The sequence below is a fragment of the Musa acuminata genome, chromosome BXJ2-1 (genome assembly GCF_036884655.1).
Source record: "Musa acuminata AAA Group cultivar baxijiao chromosome BXJ2-1, Cavendish_Baxijiao_AAA, whole genome shotgun sequence".
Lineage (NCBI taxonomy): Eukaryota > Viridiplantae > Streptophyta > Magnoliopsida > Zingiberales > Musaceae > Musa > Musa acuminata.
This window is the reverse complement of record NC_088338.1, coordinates 2,519,063-2,538,980: the sequence shown is the minus strand read 5'-3', so window position 1 is coordinate 2,538,980 and position 19,918 is coordinate 2,519,063. Positions and strand designations below refer to the sequence as shown.

At 36.8% G+C, this 19,918-nt stretch overlaps 2 protein-coding genes across 11 annotated transcripts; both read left to right on the top strand.

The window, feature by feature from the left end:
- The first annotated feature begins 951 nt into the window (after nucleotides 1-951).
- On the top strand, nucleotides 952-2,922 carry LOC135598411 (zinc-finger homeodomain protein 4-like). The gene is made up of 2 exons (XM_065092162.1): nucleotides 952-1,355; nucleotides 1,654-2,922. Exon 2 carries the CDS (start codon nucleotides 1,992-1,994, stop codon nucleotides 2,769-2,771), a length of 780 nt encoding a protein of 259 aa, XP_064948234.1. The 5' UTR covers nucleotides 952-1,355; nucleotides 1,654-1,991; the 3' UTR covers nucleotides 2,772-2,922.
- A 2,411-nt stretch (nucleotides 2,923-5,333) lies between these two features.
- On the top strand, nucleotides 5,334-19,807 carry LOC135583378 (uncharacterized). 10 transcript variants are annotated; one of them, XM_065092151.1, is made up of 14 exons: nucleotides 5,334-5,638; nucleotides 5,878-5,942; nucleotides 6,853-7,272; nucleotides 7,394-7,668; nucleotides 8,455-8,615; nucleotides 10,224-10,398; nucleotides 11,474-11,585; nucleotides 15,213-15,403; nucleotides 15,516-15,610; nucleotides 15,700-16,116; nucleotides 16,822-16,930; nucleotides 17,306-17,580; nucleotides 17,705-18,075; nucleotides 19,336-19,807. In XM_065092151.1, the coding sequence occupies exons 5-14, from the start codon at nucleotides 8,596-8,598 to the stop codon at nucleotides 19,458-19,460; spliced, it is 1,890 nt and encodes a 629-aa protein (XP_064948223.1). In that variant the 5' UTR covers nucleotides 5,334-5,638; nucleotides 5,878-5,942; nucleotides 6,853-7,272; nucleotides 7,394-7,668; nucleotides 8,455-8,595; the 3' UTR covers nucleotides 19,461-19,807. The 10 variants fall into 10 exon arrangements, with proteins under 10 accessions (XP_064948223.1, XP_064948222.1, XP_064948227.1 ...); XM_065092150.1 differs by having other exon boundaries at nucleotides 6,853-7,312; XM_065092155.1 differs by having other exon boundaries at nucleotides 6,853-7,668; nucleotides 19,336-19,466; nucleotides 19,539-19,807.
- Nucleotides 19,808-19,918: the final 111 nt, after the last annotated feature.

The window sequence follows — 19,918 nt, the reverse complement described above, 5'->3', positions numbered from 1 at the left end:
TACTAAAGAAATATAGTTACGAAGGATTATGTAATTAGCCTATTTATTTACATAATTAATCATGACAAATGACTTTGGTGAGTGCTTAGAAAAAAAAAAAATTGAAGAAGACAACATCAACTGTTCCCTCCTCAAGGATGATCTGTCAATTCTGAAGCAAATTGTTGTTGTTCATTAAGTGCTGTCTACTAACTTGTGATTACCACAAAGTGAGGCTGATAGAAGGATCTCCAGGAATAAAGAAAACAAAACAGTATTATAGGGCTGCAAGAAGGATTCAAGAAAAGGATGAGCTGACTGAAGGAGGTACTGAAGAATAAAGCAACATGCATGTAGAAGATGCAGACATGGCAAGAACAAGGCACTGAGCTTCTCATGCTGACTTCCACTTTGAAAGTTTTCATGTCGTCTTCTTCAGACGTGTTCAAGAATCTCATCTCGTTCTAAAGCAAAGAAAAAAAGCTCTGTGATGGAGAATATTTTTCAACATCTGGGAGATATTTGGTCACTGAAAGCTAAAGATGATGAATCTCATGGGCCATGTTATCCACCTTTTTGAATGGCAGTCTGAATTGAAGAGATTAAAATGATATTTCTTGGCTTCTGCTTTCTAAATTCAATACCTAATCACATCATAATTATCTGATAAGAAAATTAAATAATTAAGTTTACGGTTATCAATATATTACTCCATGTAATTAGCAATCTTTAGTATCTTGATTCTTATATTTTCAAAAATTATATTGATAAAATAAAATATTTAATCCGTTGCTTTAACAAAATCTTTCTTTTTTAACATTGTGAAATTACTCTTTTAACTTTATATAGAGATCTCAATAGTTTGTTTTCCTAAATATATGGATCTCTTTTCCTGAATATTTTGATACATGTATGTGTCATTTATCTTCTTTCAAGGGGAATTTGGTGGCTACCTTTCCTTGTGTTCCTCCAATTCATTATGTGGTCTCTCACTGTGTGCCTCTTCCCTTCTGACACTACAGTGAGCTCCCTTTCTCTCTTTGTCATCTCCCTCCATCTATAGCCTAAGCTTGATTCCTGATAGTGCAAGCAAAGCAAACACCCCACACTTTATCTTTGTTTGGTCACAGCCCCCCTGAGCCTTTCTCTGTTCTCCTCCGTCTTGTTCCAACCTTTTTGCTCCCTCACTACTGCTGTAAGACCACTATTTAGTGTCTCAACCACAACCATACTACCAAACCATTTCATTTTTATCCTTCCAACCCTTTGGCCTCGTTTGTTTTCCTTCTTCTTGCCATGGGAAGCACAATGGAAAACACTCTGAATCTTCCTATGAAGGAAGCCAGCCAGAGCTTCTTGGAGTAAATTGCAGTCAGGTTTTTTCTCTCCCATGCTCTCACGCGTTCTGCTGCATTGTTGCATGAACCATCACGGAGTATTTCTGCCTACATTCTTGAGGTGTATACTCTGAGACAATGAAGTGGTCATTTGAATCAGTGGTTCTTGTTGGTTTCCTCATGGGTGGGAAAGACTAATCTTCCACAACCAACAAGACTTTAGTCAAGTGTTTTTTGCCTTCTTAGTGGGGGAGGTCAGCACCTCTGCAGATACCAATGACTGTTTGGTCTTATCGCAGTTCCTAAGTTTCTTCTTCTTCTTCTTCTTCCTTCCAAGTTTTCAAAGCAGTCATTTGGAACAAACACTCGAGTCCTCGAGCATCTCTTCCACTTCTGGTGTCTCCTATCTCCTGCTGGGTCTTCTGGTTTGGAAGTGGTGGAGGTGTGTCTCTGGATAAGGTTCCCCTGAACCATGGAGCTCAAGTTTTCTGTCAAAAGGGCAAGGAAAAGCAATCATTAATAGCTGGAATTTTGGTTCTTAAGGTTGGTCTATTTCAAATTCTCAATTGTCCTTCCTTTCAGCAAAAAAAGAAATCTTGAGCTTGACCTGTTTCCTTGTTGAGTGGAGGTCAAAAAGAACACTACAAAAGGAAATAGCACAAATATTGAGAGAGAATGGATCTTTCTGGCCATGAAAAAGAGATCCCAATCCCAATAAACAGTTCATATTTTGGTGGTCATGGCCAGGCCCCTGGCCACAGCAGCATCCATGACACCCCTCCCATCCACCACTCGTCCAATGGCACTGCTTCTCCCGTCTCCACTGACACCAGAGAGGACCACCACAACGCTAAATCCTTCAGCACTAAGAAAGGGGTGGTGGTGAAGTACAGGGAGTGCCTCAAGAACCATGCAGCATCCATCGGTGGGAATGCCACTGATGGCTGTGGTGAGTTCATGCCAAGTGGTGAGGAGGGAACTCTAGAGGCCCTGAAGTGCTCTGCTTGCAGCTGCCACAGGAACTTCCATAGGAAAGAGGCAGAAGGAGAGCCCTCGTGCGACTGCTTCCAACCCATTAGATGGAGCAAGATGATGGGTGCATTTGGTTACAGCCCTGCAAGCCGTAGCTTCATTCCAAGGGCTACACCACACAGCATGATCATGCCTTTGGGTGCCATGCAGGCCTCTGAGTCTGATGAGATGGAAGGGGTGGTGGGCGGGGTGATGGCAAGGCCTCCCATGGTGAAGAAGAGGTTCAGGACCAAGTTTACCCCAGAGCAGAAGGAAAAGATGCTGAGCTTTGCTGAGAAGCTGGGGTGGAGGCTTCAGAAGCAGGAGGAGAGTATGGTGCAGCAGTTCTGCCAGGAGATTGGGGTGAAGAGAAGGGTCCTCAAGGTGTGGATGCATAACAACAAGCACCACTTGGCAAAGAAGACCTCCCTCCAGCTTGACTAACCAATGATTCCCATCTCATCTTCTCACTCCTATTCTTCTGTTAATTTAGTGTTTTTTTTTCTTTCAGGATTTGCATGTTAGCTTGTTATAATTATTTTGTCTCGTGTCACTCAGATTGGAGTTCATTAAGCTTAGATGTTGCTTATTTCAATGCTGATTGGCATCATGGTTTCATGCATTTTACACAGCTAAAGAATAAGATGCCCAATGGACTTTAGGCTAAAGAAGAACATGGAATTTAGGCTTTTTGCACCTTCTGTTATGCTTCCCACAAATTGTTTTTTGTGTGTTGCCCTGTCCTATGATTCTTTCTCTAAGAACCTTGAATTTGATTAAGCTTCTTGGTGGAAGTATCTCTTAAATCTAATATTGATGGTGGGAATTGTTTTCTTATTGTCACATCAACTATTATTCTGTTTTCTCTCTCCTTTCAGTCTTCATTTTTCTCACTCTAATATTAAACCATGACCACAAATTTTTTTCTTGCAGCTATTTACATTTTCAATTGACTCTGAACCACTTACCCACAGACTTGCTTGAGATGAGGCTTTTAAGCAAAACACATGTAGAAAAAATCTCAAGTGCTTTTTCTTCCTAGTAAAGCTTAATGGCTGTGAGCATTTGGAGCTCAAAAATGGATAATACCAACAGGCTAATCTTCTAGAAAAGATACATGGAATCAAGTTGGACTGCAACAATTGGCAAATCTATGCTTAAAGGTGCAGTTATAAAAAGACCCAAAAAAAAAAAGATTCAACAAAAATCTTTTATTTCAACCAGAAAAAAAGAGATTCAATAACAGAACATTTTTTCTAACATGGCTGAGGGGAAGCTAAACACACATCTTCTTCCTTTGTGTGAAAAATGAAGAGCAATCTTTTATCCTTTTCCTTTGGATAAAACCATAAGATAGATGCATCATCATTGTTGGTTTGAATTAATAGAAATCACAAGACATTTGCTGTCACCATAAAGCCAGTCCTCACTAGTGTAATAACTATACCATTTTGTCTTTTGTAATTAGGCTTCTCCAAGGCCACAGCATTCACTAAATCACATGACCCTCTTTAATGTATGTTCTGGACAAACTTTGTGCACTGCTGTGAGACAAAGGTCAAGTGATGCAGTCAGTCCCAGAGCTTCTTTGATGTCAGCTGGAAGTGTGATTGCTCAACAACACTTCATCTCAATAGATATTGACATCTGTGGTTGAAATGTCTCTTACAATTCATTCCAAGAAATATCATTTTGTTCATTCCTTCCACTGCTCTGGTTTTGTGTTTCAAACCTACCACAGAAGGAAACTTAACATAGCAGTCCAATTAATCTACTGCCATTCAATAACAAAGGGCACCCAATTTTTGTAGCAGCTATTTTGAGCAATATTTGTTCTCAAGATGCACAAAAGTTGCATAAGAATCTACACAACCATGGTGAAGTACTGGTTATGTGTATTTTTTTTGGAAACACAGGCTTCATATTGCTTTGCATCTTTATCATTGTTGATGATGAAGAAGCAAATTAGGAAGGACATGCCCAAAACATTGAATTCCAATACTCTGGTTGCAGAAGAAGAAGAAGAAGAAGAATCATGAGAGAACTATTGGAGACATGATTATATTGGCAGAAGCAGACTTTAAGTTGGCTTCATGTGCACATAGTACATGTATTATATTAGTGTAACATACAAGCATGAAGAATTGTATGATTGTGTTAGGGTAGTTGTTCATAGGCTAAGGAGTGTTCATCATCATATGAGCTGGGATTTATAGGAAAAATGGTAGGCAATTAGTGACACTCCTGTGTTCAGCACTCTATGACTGCTGATGGGTGACACTAATGTTTCTCCTTTGCAACCAGCTTGACAAAGTTTGAGTCACAAAAAAATCTTTATTTTGCTTTGCAACTTTGACTCACCTTTCCCAAGTCACTCTTTCAGAGCTAAGATGGATCTGAACTAATTTCAAAACTAATGTACAAAAGACTAAGGTCTGGTTGATTTTTCAATTCGATCTTTTCGACGATCAAACATAAATTTAGTAAATGATTATTGATCTTGATTATCATAATGAAGATAATCTTTTACGATGGATTAAAATAGAAAAAAAAATTTCATGAAATGTTCTGGCACAGAACATTCCCTAACTGCCTTTCTATCACCTTCGAAGCTTATATGCAGGAAACAACATTTCAAGGGACTTAGGGACTTTGATATTTGCTTGCTTTTATTTCAACTCAGATTAGAATTGTTGCTAATCTTTTAGATTAATTATTTAAATTTAATAACCTATATATATATATATAATACTTTAACATTAAAATACAACTGTTGAACCGAACCAAATGGTGGTCAGATTCCTATTATTTCTTTCTATTTGCTGAAAGTATACTTATGAACGATACCTGCGTTGTGATTGGAGACATCACGGGGTCCACCATGGTAAACGATCTAAAATTACTGACCCTTATCAACCGTCCGATCGGGAATTGATGGTGGATCGAACGATCGCCCGCCCTCCCGCGGTACGCTTCTCCGCAGGCAAACAAACCGCAGAGCACGTTGCCGCTGCTGAGCACCGCCTACCACAACCGGAACCACGAGGCTGTCACCAGCCCATCCGCGTCGCGACGCCTCACATTTCCGGCCCTCGCGTGTCCTCTTTCTTTCTCCATCTCCCGGTGCTACCCAACTCTTTTTCCCTTTGCTCGTCCGTGATCTCGTGCCTTTCTCCTCGGTTCCTGATTCGCCGCTGCGAGAGATGCCCTTTGAGGTCCCGATCGCCCGATTTGGTTCTCCCGCGGTCCCCGGAATAATTTGTCCGAAGAGACAACCTCGATCCGATGCTCCTTTTGTGATGCTTTTATAGGTAATTTCATCAATTTATTTTCACTTATTTGACTATTTGGCTTTTGATTCGTCGGAAATTTTCTGATGATATCCGTGTTGCTAGACGATGTAAATGCTAATAAACAAACGCAATTATGTTGCTTCTCTTTTCTACCATTCCCAGCCTTCTTACTATTAATAATCCCTTAGAAATTAATAGAATAATACTTTACTGTTTGCAGTCCTCCTAAAGTTTTATTTTTTATTTTTTCCCTACAGCCCTCACGTGCACACCCTATTGCCTCCGGCTCTCCTCCACCGTCCGTACACCTCATAGTGCAAAGGTCTGAAATATAATATCGTTAATGCAATCGATGATGATGTCTTTTGGATTATTACAGAATGCACATAATCTTATTTCTCACTGTAGCGTTAAATCATTGTAACAAACTTCAAAAGCTATTTCTAATCTCCTCCTCTTCGATCTTTAGTTTGTCCCATTTCATCATCTATTTTTTTCCCGTCATTTTAGTTCACATTGGGCGATTAAGAGGAGGAGAATGGGAAAAAAAGGAGAAGAAACAAGGTTGTAGATAAGGAGTGAAAATATTTTATTAAAATTAAGTTATAAATTAAGGTTATATATATCTATTTATAAAAACGATTGTAAATAACAAAAAGGGGATTGCAAATAGTAATCTCCTTAGTTAAAGATGATATGGTGTTCATATTGTTGCAAAAAAATTAACCTTAATGTCATGCTTTTATCAACTTATTCTTGTTCATGAGTTGTAGCAGCAGTTTAGTTTGACCAGTAATCTTCTGGTGTGGCTATGATATTCTACCTCTCAGATTGAGTTCATATGCTATTACTTTGAAGCAACTAAATTTATTGTCTTTAAACATTTTATTGCTGCTGCATTTGAATTCTGAATGTGGGTTGAGGTGTTGAATTTAAATATCTTCCACTGTTATCCTGATTTTACTTTCTCCTTTGTAGATCTGGAACTGTATGTTGTTAGTTACTGAAAAATAGGTTAATATTGTGGTAAATTCAGTTTTGTGAAAATACTGTCTAATTGCTTAATCTTAGGGATAGATTCTAGATTAATTGTACCTTCAATTAGCTATTCTAGAACAAGGCAATACTGGCATTTAAATTCTTGGGAATTTGATATGGGCTACTGTTAATCCTTGGCATTGTTTTTTTCAAAAGATAAGGAATTTTGATTATGTACCTTTTACTGCATGCAGGTATTCCACATGTACTGCTACCATGTGTCTTCCTTGTTGATATGCAGAAGCTGTTCCCTTTATCATAACTCAATTGCCTTTCATGCTGTTTATGAAATTCTTAAGTTCCCTTTCACTCAGAGGATGCTAAAGCTATTAGTTGTTGGAAATTGTTGCTTTATGATTTTTGTCAATGGAAATATGTAATCTAAGCAGTTTTCCCTTTGGTCTCTGTATCAAGCTGCAGGACATCACATTTTCTTTGCATTTTTTGACGGTTATCATGGCTGGATAGACCTAATTTGATTAGATCATCATAAAATGTTTTAGGGTTGCTATGAGTAAGATATCTTTGCTGCAGAGAAAATTTATGTACACAAACTCTGAGGGCCATCTTAGATCCAATTATAGCAGATAGCATGTTTGGAATCTTTCTTTCAGGTGATGCCCCCGACTGAGTCTTGCCACAGATGCATTCGGTGTATCGACCATTTTCCTTGTCTTATTGCTATTCTCGGTCTCCTGTGCATTTCTTATTTATTATACTTTGGTTCTGTATCAGGAGAAGACATTATCCACAGCTGAGCTACTTTAATGGGCCTTGGATTAGCCGTATCATCCTGATTCTAGTCTCCATTTGGTGGGGCTTTGGGGAGATATTTAGGCTGAGTTTCCTGAAACCAATTATTCTCCTTATCTCCTGGTTTATCTGACAATTATATAATCATGAAGCACTAGTCTAATGAAGATAGCCTTGTGAAAGAAGGCAATAGCAACAAGTTATGATGATCCAGTTCAGAGCATTTTCATCAGAGCTTAAGTTGGCTTCCAAAACTGGTAAGATGTGGTGTACAAATATGACCGGATTTTGCCTTTGTAAGCTGTGATTTTTAGTTTGGTTGGTTGTACCGACCAACATATAAACTTTGTGAGCACCACTTGGTTCAATTCTCACAGCCACCATTTTTCTTGCTTGGTGGCAGCCTCAGTAACAGAGCGGATATCCTCAACCAACTCGCTAGCATAAATCAGAGTCTTGTTCACTGGTATAGATTGTTAATATTGAAAGCCAAGAATTAAAGCCATTGGGTTCATCTACAGTAGCATCGAGATACCCTGGGGAGGCTGTTGCTTTTTTATACATGTGACATAATTTTGCCTTCTTGGTTTTGGTTAACGTGGGAATCAGAAATCCTTGAAGTACTTATACTTTTTATTCAGTCGAGTATCACATAATGGTTCTCTAGCCAGATGAGCATGTGAATGATATCTTATCTCTTGGTTTATCAGCTTTTCTTTATGGTCATACATAGTCTTAAATTGTGCCTGATATGATGGATGAAGAAAAATCAACTCATAGTCTTATTTAGGATATGAAAATTATATATCATAGTTGCATATGTAATTGCTAGCAAAAGGTGAATATTGCTCTTTCCCCTTCTCTCATATGTTGCATTTGCATGGGCAGATATTTAAATAATTACACCTGCTAATTGTAGCATTTGCTTATTTACAACTATTATTTTCAAGCACTATTAGTTGCAAAAATCCAAATGGCTGCTTATTTTCTTTTTTGCAAGATCAGATTTATGGTCTTCATTTTCTAACCTTCTTTTATCATAGATGACCAAGGTGTGGATGCTGGATCTTTTTTCCTCCGAGGATAGATATGAGGAAGTCGCATTCTGGTGGTAAAGGTGTGTACTGAGGTCTGAGGTATGAGTTTTGCTGGAAGCATCTAGTACGCATGTCATATGATCTTGAATGATAGAGCAAATTATAAGGTATTCTCCTCTTTCTTTCAAGTCCTCTTCCAATTTGTCTTGTTTTTGTGATAGCTTTTGGGTTTCTCTTATATGATCTGACGATGATTCTTTCTTCCTTGTAGACTGGATCTCAGACTCCTCACTGAATGTGTCTGTAATGCATCACAATATCAAAAAAATGAACTTTGGTTTCGTTTATTTGCTTTGTGGTTCCATCCACATGAACCCATTGACAGTAAATAATCATATCTTGTTCTTTTGTATTTGGACAATGCAGTCTCGTTTTCCAGTTTATAATGATCTCTTGTTCATATCTGAAGCATATGTTCAGATGAAATAAGTGCTGGATACTCACACTCATCAGCTGCATCCAAATCATAAATTGCTGTAGCAGAAAACTAATTCACATACAACATATAATATGACTTTATAGATTTACATGTTATTAGTTAGATTCTGAGCATGATCATCAAGCCTTCAAAATTAGGTATAAATCAAATTAGAAAAATTGATTAAGCCCCTAAATTAAATCGATAAACTATGAAATATGGGTTCGGATTTACCTCATTTTGAAGAGACTAGTCATCGGATCTTCGATTGGAATGTTCTATTTGAGAAATTAGATTTCTACTTCAACAAACTATTTAGCATGGAAAGGGTTTTGAGTGGAAGGGATATAGAATACCGGAAGAGAATGGAAATGAGAGTAGAAGATCTCAAAACCCGGTTTAAGTGATCAGGAAGATTGGTTTATCCAAAGGAATCTGATCCAGCTTGACTCGATCGACCAGGAATTTGAACCCGGTTTAAACGGATTGAATCGACCCACATAGACCAAGAAAGCCGACCCGCTCGCCCGGCTTCAATTTGCCTTGCTTACCCTTTGGTCTTCACCTCGGGACGAAGCTCCATCGCGAACTCCTATTTATACCTGCTCACCTGCCTGTCTCCGCCGCTTTAGTTCTCGTCTCCAGAATCTCCGTCTCTGCCTCGAGCGAACGTGGCGTTTCCGTCGGTAATCGAATCCGTCCCTGGGTTTAATGGTGCTCTACCTAATTTGAGCCCTTTCCCATTGGATTTTGTTAGGATCGGTGCTCGTTATTGCGCTCGGATCGTATTAGGGCATGTTACTGCGCTGAAATCTTGTTCATTTCTTTTTCCTTTGTGTTTTCTGTCGTGATCGTGCTTTGTACTGATGTTGGGGGAAAGGAATCTGAAGTTGCAATGGTAGTTGTGTGCTGAGCTTCTGGAACTCGGCATTTAATTGATAATGAGAGAAACATGGGTGATATGACCAGATTTTCCTGTATAGCCTTGCCATGGTGGTCTTGGTGTTTGTCTATTCTAGATTCTTCGCATGATATATTCAGTAGGCTTTGCAACAATAACTGCAACCATCACGAGTCACTTACGGGTTTTGTATTGCTACATGTTGCCATTAGTAGTTTCTTTTTGCATAATAGAGTAAATTCTGTTTTTTTTTTTTTTGGTTTATCTTACTCAAAAACAAATCTAAGTATTTGTAGGTGTAAAGCTAAATTTTTATTAGTCAGAATGAAATGTTAAACTGGTTTTCTGCAAAGTTACAAAGAAATTGGTAGCATGAATGAACTTCATTTTGTGCAGCACCATCTACACTTACTCTGCTCGACACCATCCAGTAATCATGTTTAAAAAGCCAGTTGAGGCAAAACTATCGCAACGCTTGTCAGGAGCTGACAAGAAGAAGCTGAGAAGAACAGCAAAGGACAGGTTTCCACTTGCTTCAGATGCTAATATTGATGAAATCCTTCCCCCTAAGGTAAAAAGTGCAAGCAAGTACATGGTTTGGTGAAAACTTGTATTCACATATTCATGAAGGCTGCAACACGTGATAAAAAGAATAAATGCACTGCATATGATCCTTTTGTCTTGTTTCTTACAAGAATACTTGAGCACAATCAGATCTATGCTAGCAGAAGCTAAGAAAAGAAAAAGGATAAAGGCTTTAGTTGGTATTTGAACTTAAATTAACAAGTTCTTGTCGTAACATTTTCTAATCTGTCCAAAAAAGAAGATACTTGACCATGATGGTCAATATGTGAATGCACAAAATTTTAGATGTTATACCTAAACAACTTTCACAAACATAGATAATTTGTTAGTCATGCATTGGTTTTAAAATCCAAATGACATTATAGACTTGACAATTTTTTACATAAAAGCTTGCATCTATTCCGGGATTGCAGGATGCATAACAAGTAGTGCTGTTTCCTATATGTTCAGTAAGAATAATAAATGTCAGCAGTAAAAATTTTGTTGAACTAGCTCTCTATCTTCATGAATTTTATTATAGAAATTGCATCTTACTGAAGCTATAGTTGATCAATTCATATATGCTTTCAGTTCTCACTTAATTATGACATTTGCAATTTATGCAGTATTACAGAACTCATTCTTTATTGGCAAGCCTAATAGATGTATTATGTTCATGAATCTTTAGTTGACTACATGTTCAAATTCATTGCTTGCTTTCATTCCCTAGAATTTTCTTGGGCCCATAGTTTACTCAGTGTTACTTTATATCTTGAGATGATGGTTTACATCTAGGACTCAAACTATTAGTGTGCTTTGTAACTTATTTTCCTGTGGAACTCAAAAGTAACTATTATCAAGACTGTTGTTTATTTAATCGATTATTTATCTTCGAAACATGTAAGAAGTTGATCCCATCAATAAGAGACCAATCATTTTTAGTATAAATCCAAGGCTATTGACAAAACACTTGTATTTGCTCTATTTTTGTTTTTCTCATATTGTATATTGCTATATTTTTCTTTATCTATTTTGCTACACCTTACACCATTTCTTTTTCTTTTTCCATCATAATATGTTAGGCTGAGATAACAGTGGCCAAGTATTCAAACAAGGTTCATGTATATGTTATCGAAGGTGGGCTCCCAATGCTTTTTGACATTGATGGACGAGGCACTGAGATATATCCTACAGGTATTTGCAAATTATTATATGCTTTTACTCATGTATACTTTGCCATTTCACATTTCAGTACTATGTATGTTACCCTATTAGGTATTTTTTCATGAATGTGTTGCTTCATCTCTTGTTCAACCATGATTGTGACGATGCTCTTTAGGACTTTGTTTCCAAGGGGGGGGAACAAACAATGAACATTATGCTGTTTTTCTTCATTGATTGTCTATTGAGAAGTGTTTTTATGGTCCTTTATGAAGCATTTATGGATTGTATGCTGTAGTGAGGTCTTTAAGTTTCTCTAAAGGACTTGAATTTACAATCTTCAACCACTATTATTTTTGTTCCGCCTTCTATATTTTTTTAACAACCACAACATAAACCAAGGAGAACTAGAAATCAAGATAACTATGATCAATATTGTTGAATTGGGTTTTATTATCAAGGAAGAAAACCCTTTTCGGCCTAATGTTGTTAGGAATGTCAAATGAAGTGTGTCTTGAGATTCTTGTTAAAAGATCTACCTTGCTTACATCTTTAAATAAATTCACATGACATAATCTTATTGATGATTTGTTTGCCTGTTAGATTGGCAAATAATTCGCTCGAGTTGAATTTGTCAGCTACGCTGCATTGCAATTTCTGTTACCGTGATCTCAGTGGCTATAACAGAAAGGGTTTTACGGAAGAAAACCCTTTTCAGCCTAATGTTGTTAGGAACATCAAATGAAGTGTGTCTTGAGATTCTTGTCAAAAGATCTACCTTGCTTATATCTTTAAATAAATTCACATGACATAATCTTATCAATGATTTGTTTGCCTGTTAGAGTGGCAAATAATTCGCTCGAGTTGAATTTGTCAACTAGGCTGCATTGCAATTTCTGTTACTGAGATCTCAGTGGCTATAACAGATGTTTACGGAACAAAATTTGAATGGTTGAGATTTCACATCCACAAATGGTAAAAACTATTGATCAGATGGAACAGGTGATTGAATGACAACAAGAGCTGGTCTATACTCAAAATCATGGTTGCTATGTAGGTGATTAATTTTCAAACATTGTACAAATGGTTACTGATCTATTATAAAAAAATGTGCTGATTGGTTGACCTAGCTCACCTAAGAATGATGTAGAAAGGGAAGAGAGCATCATCAAATATGAAAATTTAAAGTTAATTCAATAAGCACTAGTGAAAGGACAATTGTTAAGGATAATTGGTCGAAGGATTTGCATTCCTTTTCAGCTTTTTTCTTTGTTTATCTCACTATACTTTATTGGAGTTTCCAAGTAGAGCTGTGTTGGTACTTTGGGCATTATCTAAAGAAAATAGGAAGTTTAGTTGAAAGAATTTGAAGCAAGTCCATGATGTTGAAGTCACTATATTTTTTTAATAATAAAAGATAAGTGATAGTGTAGTTTCCTATAACTAGAGGATTTCATGAAGGATAGTTAAAGTTGTTACCTTTTGACATTAGTAGTGAATGAATTTACTAGTCATATATTGGATTGATATACATGTTATATATTAGCAGATGATATTGGTTTGGTTGACAAGAATTTTGATGAAATTAATCATAAGCTTGAGTTGTGGAGACAAATTGTAGAAACTAAATGTTGTGTGTTAAGTGGGTCTAAGACCGAATATATTAAATGTAAATTTAATAGTAGTAAAAGGAGGATTGAGGATATAGGTAGGATGGATGAACAACAATTTATGTAAATGAAAGATTTAAACATCTTGGATTGAAAAACTTGAAACTCAGTTTGAAATTGTTTCATTAATTTACAAGACAAATACAATATCAGTATGCTATGCGGTACACCAACCCGTACTATCTGACATCAACAAAAGAAAAAACAGCAGTACTGAAATGGTTTGGTACCTGACCGGCATATACTGGCCGGTGCATACCATATTAATTGGTATCTGAAACCATGCTTGGATTTATTATTCAACAAAATGAAGAAATTTGTGAAGATATTACTAATAAAGTAAAGGTATGGTGGAAGGGGTCATTAAGGGTTTTATGAGTTCTCAGGTCCCTCTTACTCCAAACATTTTTTTATAAAGTAGATGCTAGACAAGCTATGCTAAGTGTTGGATGGTTATGACTTAAAAAACATGTATAATAATTAGTGTGGTTGAGAAGTGAACACCGAGGTGGATGTTTAAAATTATAAATAAAGAACAACAAGTGTGACTCAGGCAGAGGATAAATTAGGGTGAATCACCTAAGATGGTATAACTTTGTTCAAAGAAAACCTATGGAAGTTGTGGTTTGGCGAGATGAGTCAATTAGAGTTAGTGATGGGGAGAGGTATAGGAAGAAAGAAGACTTTACTAACCAGTGATATCGCCTTGTATGGAGCTGAATGGTGGGCAAATATCCATGTAAAAGACCCAAAATAGTTGGGATATAATATCTCATTATCATGATAGTTTAATTATAATTGGTTTTGAACTTGAGTTATAGAGACTAACAACTTAAACTAAAGGTTTTAACCTTTAATTTAAGTAGGAATCAATATGGATGTATAAAATTAAACTTTAGAAATGCTATATGAAAAACGAGAGTAAAATTAAGGTAGCTAGATATGACATCATTATAAGTAAAAGTTTTACGTATCTTGGATTTATTATTTTACAAAAATGAGAGATTAAAGAAGACTATATTCATTAAGTGAATGTGGAATGATTAAAAGGAAGAGGTGCATGGGAAACCAAGATGAGAGTTCCGAGATAGATGCGTAAGATTACTTAGGGAAAAAAAAAAAAGACATGCCTACACTCGTGAACCAACAAGTGTTGTCCTAATAAGATAAAATAAATGAAATGCATTTAAGATGGTGTCAGTTCGCTCAAAGGGAGATAAAGAGTGACCTAACAAAACATTACCAAGCACAAAGAAGTATCTTTGGTTTCTAGTTTGAAAACTAATATTGACATAAATGGGATTGTATCCATGTCAAAAACACTGCAACATACTGCTATCATACAGTAGAATATAGGAAGTACTACTGATAGTTTTCTTGCTTTCATTCTTATGTGATCTTTTGTCTTACTACAGTCCTCTATCTGTTTTAACTGTTGTTCATCCATACTACTCGTGGGCTGCCAGTATCCTGCTATAATAATTATCTATGCAGGCCAGGCAGCATTTTTGACATGGATACAATCGTGCAAGGATTGAATTTTTATCTTTTTTTTCCTAAATCGCCTGAATTTCTTGTGTTTCTCTGGCTGCTTTTTCTTTTTTTACTAGTCCTATGTTCTGTGTTTGCCTTTATAAAGACTTTACTATAGTTTAGTGCATATATTTACGATTCTAAGTGTATTATATTTTGTCATATAAAGAATATGGTTATTCTGTGAGAATATACATATTGAATATTTGAATTAGCTAAATGAATGCATCTTTCAGCAGAATTTCTTTTTTCTTGATGCATCATGTGTTATGCTTATACTCTATGCAGACTGGCAGTGGCATGACTGTAATTGTAAGGATAAGGTTCTAACTAATTCTAAATGATCTTGTTGATTTATATTTGCGACGGAAATTAAATGTTTATTGGATTATGTGGCTAGTGAAAATTCATCTAATTACTGGTAGTCTAAGAACATAACATATTGTCAAATTTGCAGTTTATGCATTGTGGAAAGTTCCTGAACTCTTACCATCCTTTCTGCTCAAGGGTGGTGAGGTCTCTCGTTATGTGATTGGAGGTGCTGATTTGATGTTCCCTGGCATTAGTATACCTCCTGAAGGCCTGCCTTCATTCTTAGCTGGGCAGCCATGGGCAGTAAAAGTTCCTGGAAATCCAGCACCAATCGCGGTATGTGGGCTTTATCTATAACAGTTAGTTTTCTTAGTTCAAAGTTCAGTTGCATTCTATATCCTGTTCAAACTTCAAACTATTGTTGTGAAGCTGTATCCAAAGTCTGCAGGTTGGAGCCACCACCATGAGTAGTTCAGAAGCCCAAAGAGCTGGTTTACGTGGGAAAGCTTTAAGGATAACACATTATTATCGTGATTTTCTATGGCAAGTATCCTGGCCAAAGAGAAGAAATTTTTTTAAAGAATATGTTATCAATATTATCTTACTCTCGTTTTTATTAAACTTCCACACAGGCAATCAGCCGAAGGTCATTATGTTCCAAATGCTGGTTTTTTGGTAGATGTTGTCATGGAAGATCCTAATCTATTACTGATTTCTCAGCCATCTGATGTACATCCAGATGCTTCAAATGATGAAGATGATATTAATGTGGTAGAAAGCGGACCTATTGCAACAAATATCCAGGGTAGCACAGATGTTGATGCTTCAAAAAACTTAGATGTTGGTGTTCAAACCTCTGAAGAAATCACTGCTGATATAAGTGGGCTAAAGTTTTCAGACAGTGTAACAGCTGAAGTACAAAGTGATGAGAAGGAACAACAAACTTTGTCTGGGGAAGAAATTGATGCCCTCCTGGACAAATGCCTTTTGCAAGCACTGCATACAACTGTCAAAGATAAAGACCTTCCCATGCCTGGAAGCACTCTATGGTAAAACAGCCCAATTTTCTGGGCATTTATCCTGGTTGTTAAAGTGAATCACTTTTTGCAAGTGCTTTGGTTCTTCTTATTGAAAATAAATCTTGCGTACTGGTTGAGTCAGCTAGTTACTAGTTAAATTTATTCAAATTTGTCATGTTCAAAATGTAATTAATGTCATATTGCAGTACCCATCTACAAAAATGGTTCACCTTTCATCAACAAGGCAGAGGTTCCATGTCCTAAAGATTTTAGTTTTTTAGTCTTTAAAAGGCCAAATATATCTAGACTCGCTTTCGTTATTCATATTGCCATTTGCCCCTTCTATCCATTGGAGTTATCTGTGCAACATTCTTTCCTGGAGCATGGAAGTTGCAAGTTCCTATCAGTTTGTACTGGTTTTCTTGATAACTTCATTGAAATTTATTAAAATTGCTAAATCATTACATTGTAAACTACTGTGACTCATCATTTTAGGATACAGTCACCGAGACTTATTGGTTTTACCCTCCATTTTCCTCAGAGAAAATATGTGACTTTATGACTACATATAATTCAATCGATGGACTTCAAAACCCTTAAGCTATCATTACCACGGCACATTTGATTTGTTATGTTTATAAATGTTAACTTCAGGTACATTGTGTTTTAAGTTCTGTAATTGTCGTTTTAAATAACTCAATTTTTCTAATGCTGTAATGTGCTTGTGATGCATAGGTCAAACCATATACTACCATGCAGACCTGCAGGCATTATTTTGGACATTAAAAAATCTTCTTATAAGAAACTTTCCAAGTGGTTGCAGTCCAAATCTTCTGCTGGGCTGGTGAGCATTTATATAAAGCTTTTAAGTAATATTTGAAAAAGAAATTTATTACTTGCTGCTTATTTCTTCGTGTCAAAAGGTTTTTTAAAAATATTCTTTAATTAGTTTCTTGCTTTGAACTTCACATCTAATAATGGAGCAAATAGCACCACTTTGCAAATTGAGACAGTAACATGTGTGCTATTACTAAGAAAATTGTTTTAAGGTACAAGGATATAAAGAGGATGTGCATGATTGTAGTGGTTGTTGAATCTCATTTCCTTCTCTACGGTCATCTGTATGACGAGTTAGACAGGGATCTACAAGTTGTTAGACATATCATTTTTATAAGTTGATGCAAATACTTTCTTCTTGTTAATCATAAATTCTGAACAGATATCAGCAAAGGAAGACAGATATAAAAAAGAGGTCATGTTACTAGGCGTTAACCGCGGACACTCAGACTACATGTCATTTAAGCCAGGGAAGCGCGTTCAAGAGAGTGCCGAACAAAGGCATGATAACTCAGGTGGGGGTTCACAGATGAAACTCCAACTACAGGTGGTCGAAGTCTACAAACCAAGCACTCATGTAAATTCCATATTCACAACTCTTGGAGCTGACACTGGAAGTTTTTATAGTGCATCAGATTCCTCGGACATTGTCTTCAGGTGCATTTAATCTAAAACCTTCTGCATTTTGTGTCTTGCAAGTTTTATTGAGTTATGTGGCTTGCAAAATCTTTTTGTTATCACTTAAGTTTCATTTTATGTAGTGATATCCTGGAATTGTCAGGTATGTTGAGAAGGAAAATTTGGTTAAGCCAACAGATAAGGCAATGGTAGTTCTGGATGCTACATTGTGTGATGCTCTCTACAAAGGGTCTGTTAAAAAGGGCTCAGCTTATCCAACAGAAATCCACAAGAAGGATCTAGGATCAACTTTTTTAAGCAGGATGCAAGTTCATCATAGAGTATCAAAAGGGAATGAAGTTGCTGTCCGCAAAGGTGCTGCTAGACCCATTCAGATCATGACAGAACGACGACAAGGAAACAAGAAGGTCACGAGGGTCTCAGGTTTGGAAACTTTCCTACTGGATGCTGATTCACTGGCTACGGAACTGCAAAAGAAGTTTGCATGCAGTACATCAGTGGCAGAACTTCCAGGTTTGATCTTACTGAATGAGCATAAGGTTGATTCTTGTGTAATTGTGTAGCAGGACAAGAATGATTTCTTGGTTGACACAGTTGACTATTGCATGCTTATGTGGGTGCTTTTAGATGGTCCCCATTCAAGTCATGGTAGTTTCATTTAGAGTCTGCCGAATCATATCGCCTGGTACGGGTGGTACGTACCGGTCCGACTATTGCAGGTGCACCGAGCACTGTAGCACTGCTACAGTGTATTGCTACAGCGTACTGGTGCACTGTATTGCTAATATAACAGTGCACTGCAACAGTAACTGACTGTTGCAGTGCACTGTTATAGTAGCAGTACAGCACTGTAGCAGTGCTACAGTGCTCGGTGCATCTGGGTGTACCGCTCGGTACACTGTACCATACCAGTATCGAGTCCAGGTCAAAACACCAGTACGATACGGTATTGCGAACCTTAGTTTCATTTATTTTCTTATTTTAGATAGGTAGTATGTTGACCTTCCAAATTAGGTGTCATGAGAGGCATTGAAGACCAAAGGTGTACAACAGTGAGAAAGTAGTACTGGCTCTTTGGATTATCAAAAAAATTTGCCCTCAGCAGAGCCAAATGATTGCTGATGATGTATCTGTACGCCGTATAATTGGAGATGGTGTACTTGTTCACTCCTATTGTGGGTATTATGCTGCTATGATACTTAAAGTTTTGAAGGAATAACTTGCAAAATCCATTAAGAATAGTCTTAGGAAGTCTGGATATGATTGCTACCTCGATAAATGATTGCAGCTTTCCTCAAGATCATCTTGCTAGAAATACCATGCCTAACTAAAATAATCAAATAAATTCTAAACCCTCCTGCACAATATGATATTTTGACATGAACTGTTACTTTGGTTTAATATTATGTCATTTGTGTATCGGAATGTCTGTGAAATAATCAGTAAGCGTTATGGGGGTTTTTATTTTTAATATTGTATATAGAAATCATAAAAAGAAAGTAAGCATATGGTTGTTTCGGTGGAATGGTGTTCCAAATGGTAAGTGAAACTGATAATGTTATAAAACTTCACTAGTACTGTATAGTTATGGTGTATCATAATATTTGTGAAATCTTGGGTTATCTTGTAGAATCTAGTTTGAGTTCCCTTTGAAGCCACCCCTTGATGTTTAGATTGTGAGATCGTTGTTGTGGTTGTGGTCGTTTCTTTATGCTAGATTCTTGTTGCATGTTGTTTAATGCTTTCTTCATGTGATTTCTTTTGTGGTTTCAGGTAAGAAAGGACAACATGAAGTGCTGGTTCAAGGAGGTGTGATCGATGACCTGGCAAAGCACCTTGTGGACCACTATGGTGTTCCAAAGAGATACATTGAGGTGTTAGACAAAACTAAGAAGTGAAACAAGGTAATTAGAGGACCGAGCAATATATAATTGACAGAACCAGGACGTCACTACTTCTTCTCTCCTGGATTGTAGGAGCTGCTTGCAATGGGCTATGCTGGAGGATAGCACGTTGATATTTGCCAAGTTACAATAAATTGATGAAGATGCTCTCGGTGAGTTGATTAGTAAGTTTCCACTCATTCAATATCGAGACTATTTGTTGTTACAACAAGAGTGAAAATTGGTTACATATCTCATGGCTGTTGAATTTTGCCACAACTAAAAGGATGTCTATATTTCTTCTTCCTTTATTTAGTGACTATATAGACGACTGGTTTGGTAGACTAATCATGTTTTTCCCATGTAGTTACTCAAACTTATTGTGGGTATAGATTTGATAGGGGTAATCGTCTCCAGGGACTTAATAATCAGCCTATTATTATTTCGGTAACCTACTGGATCAGTTTGATATT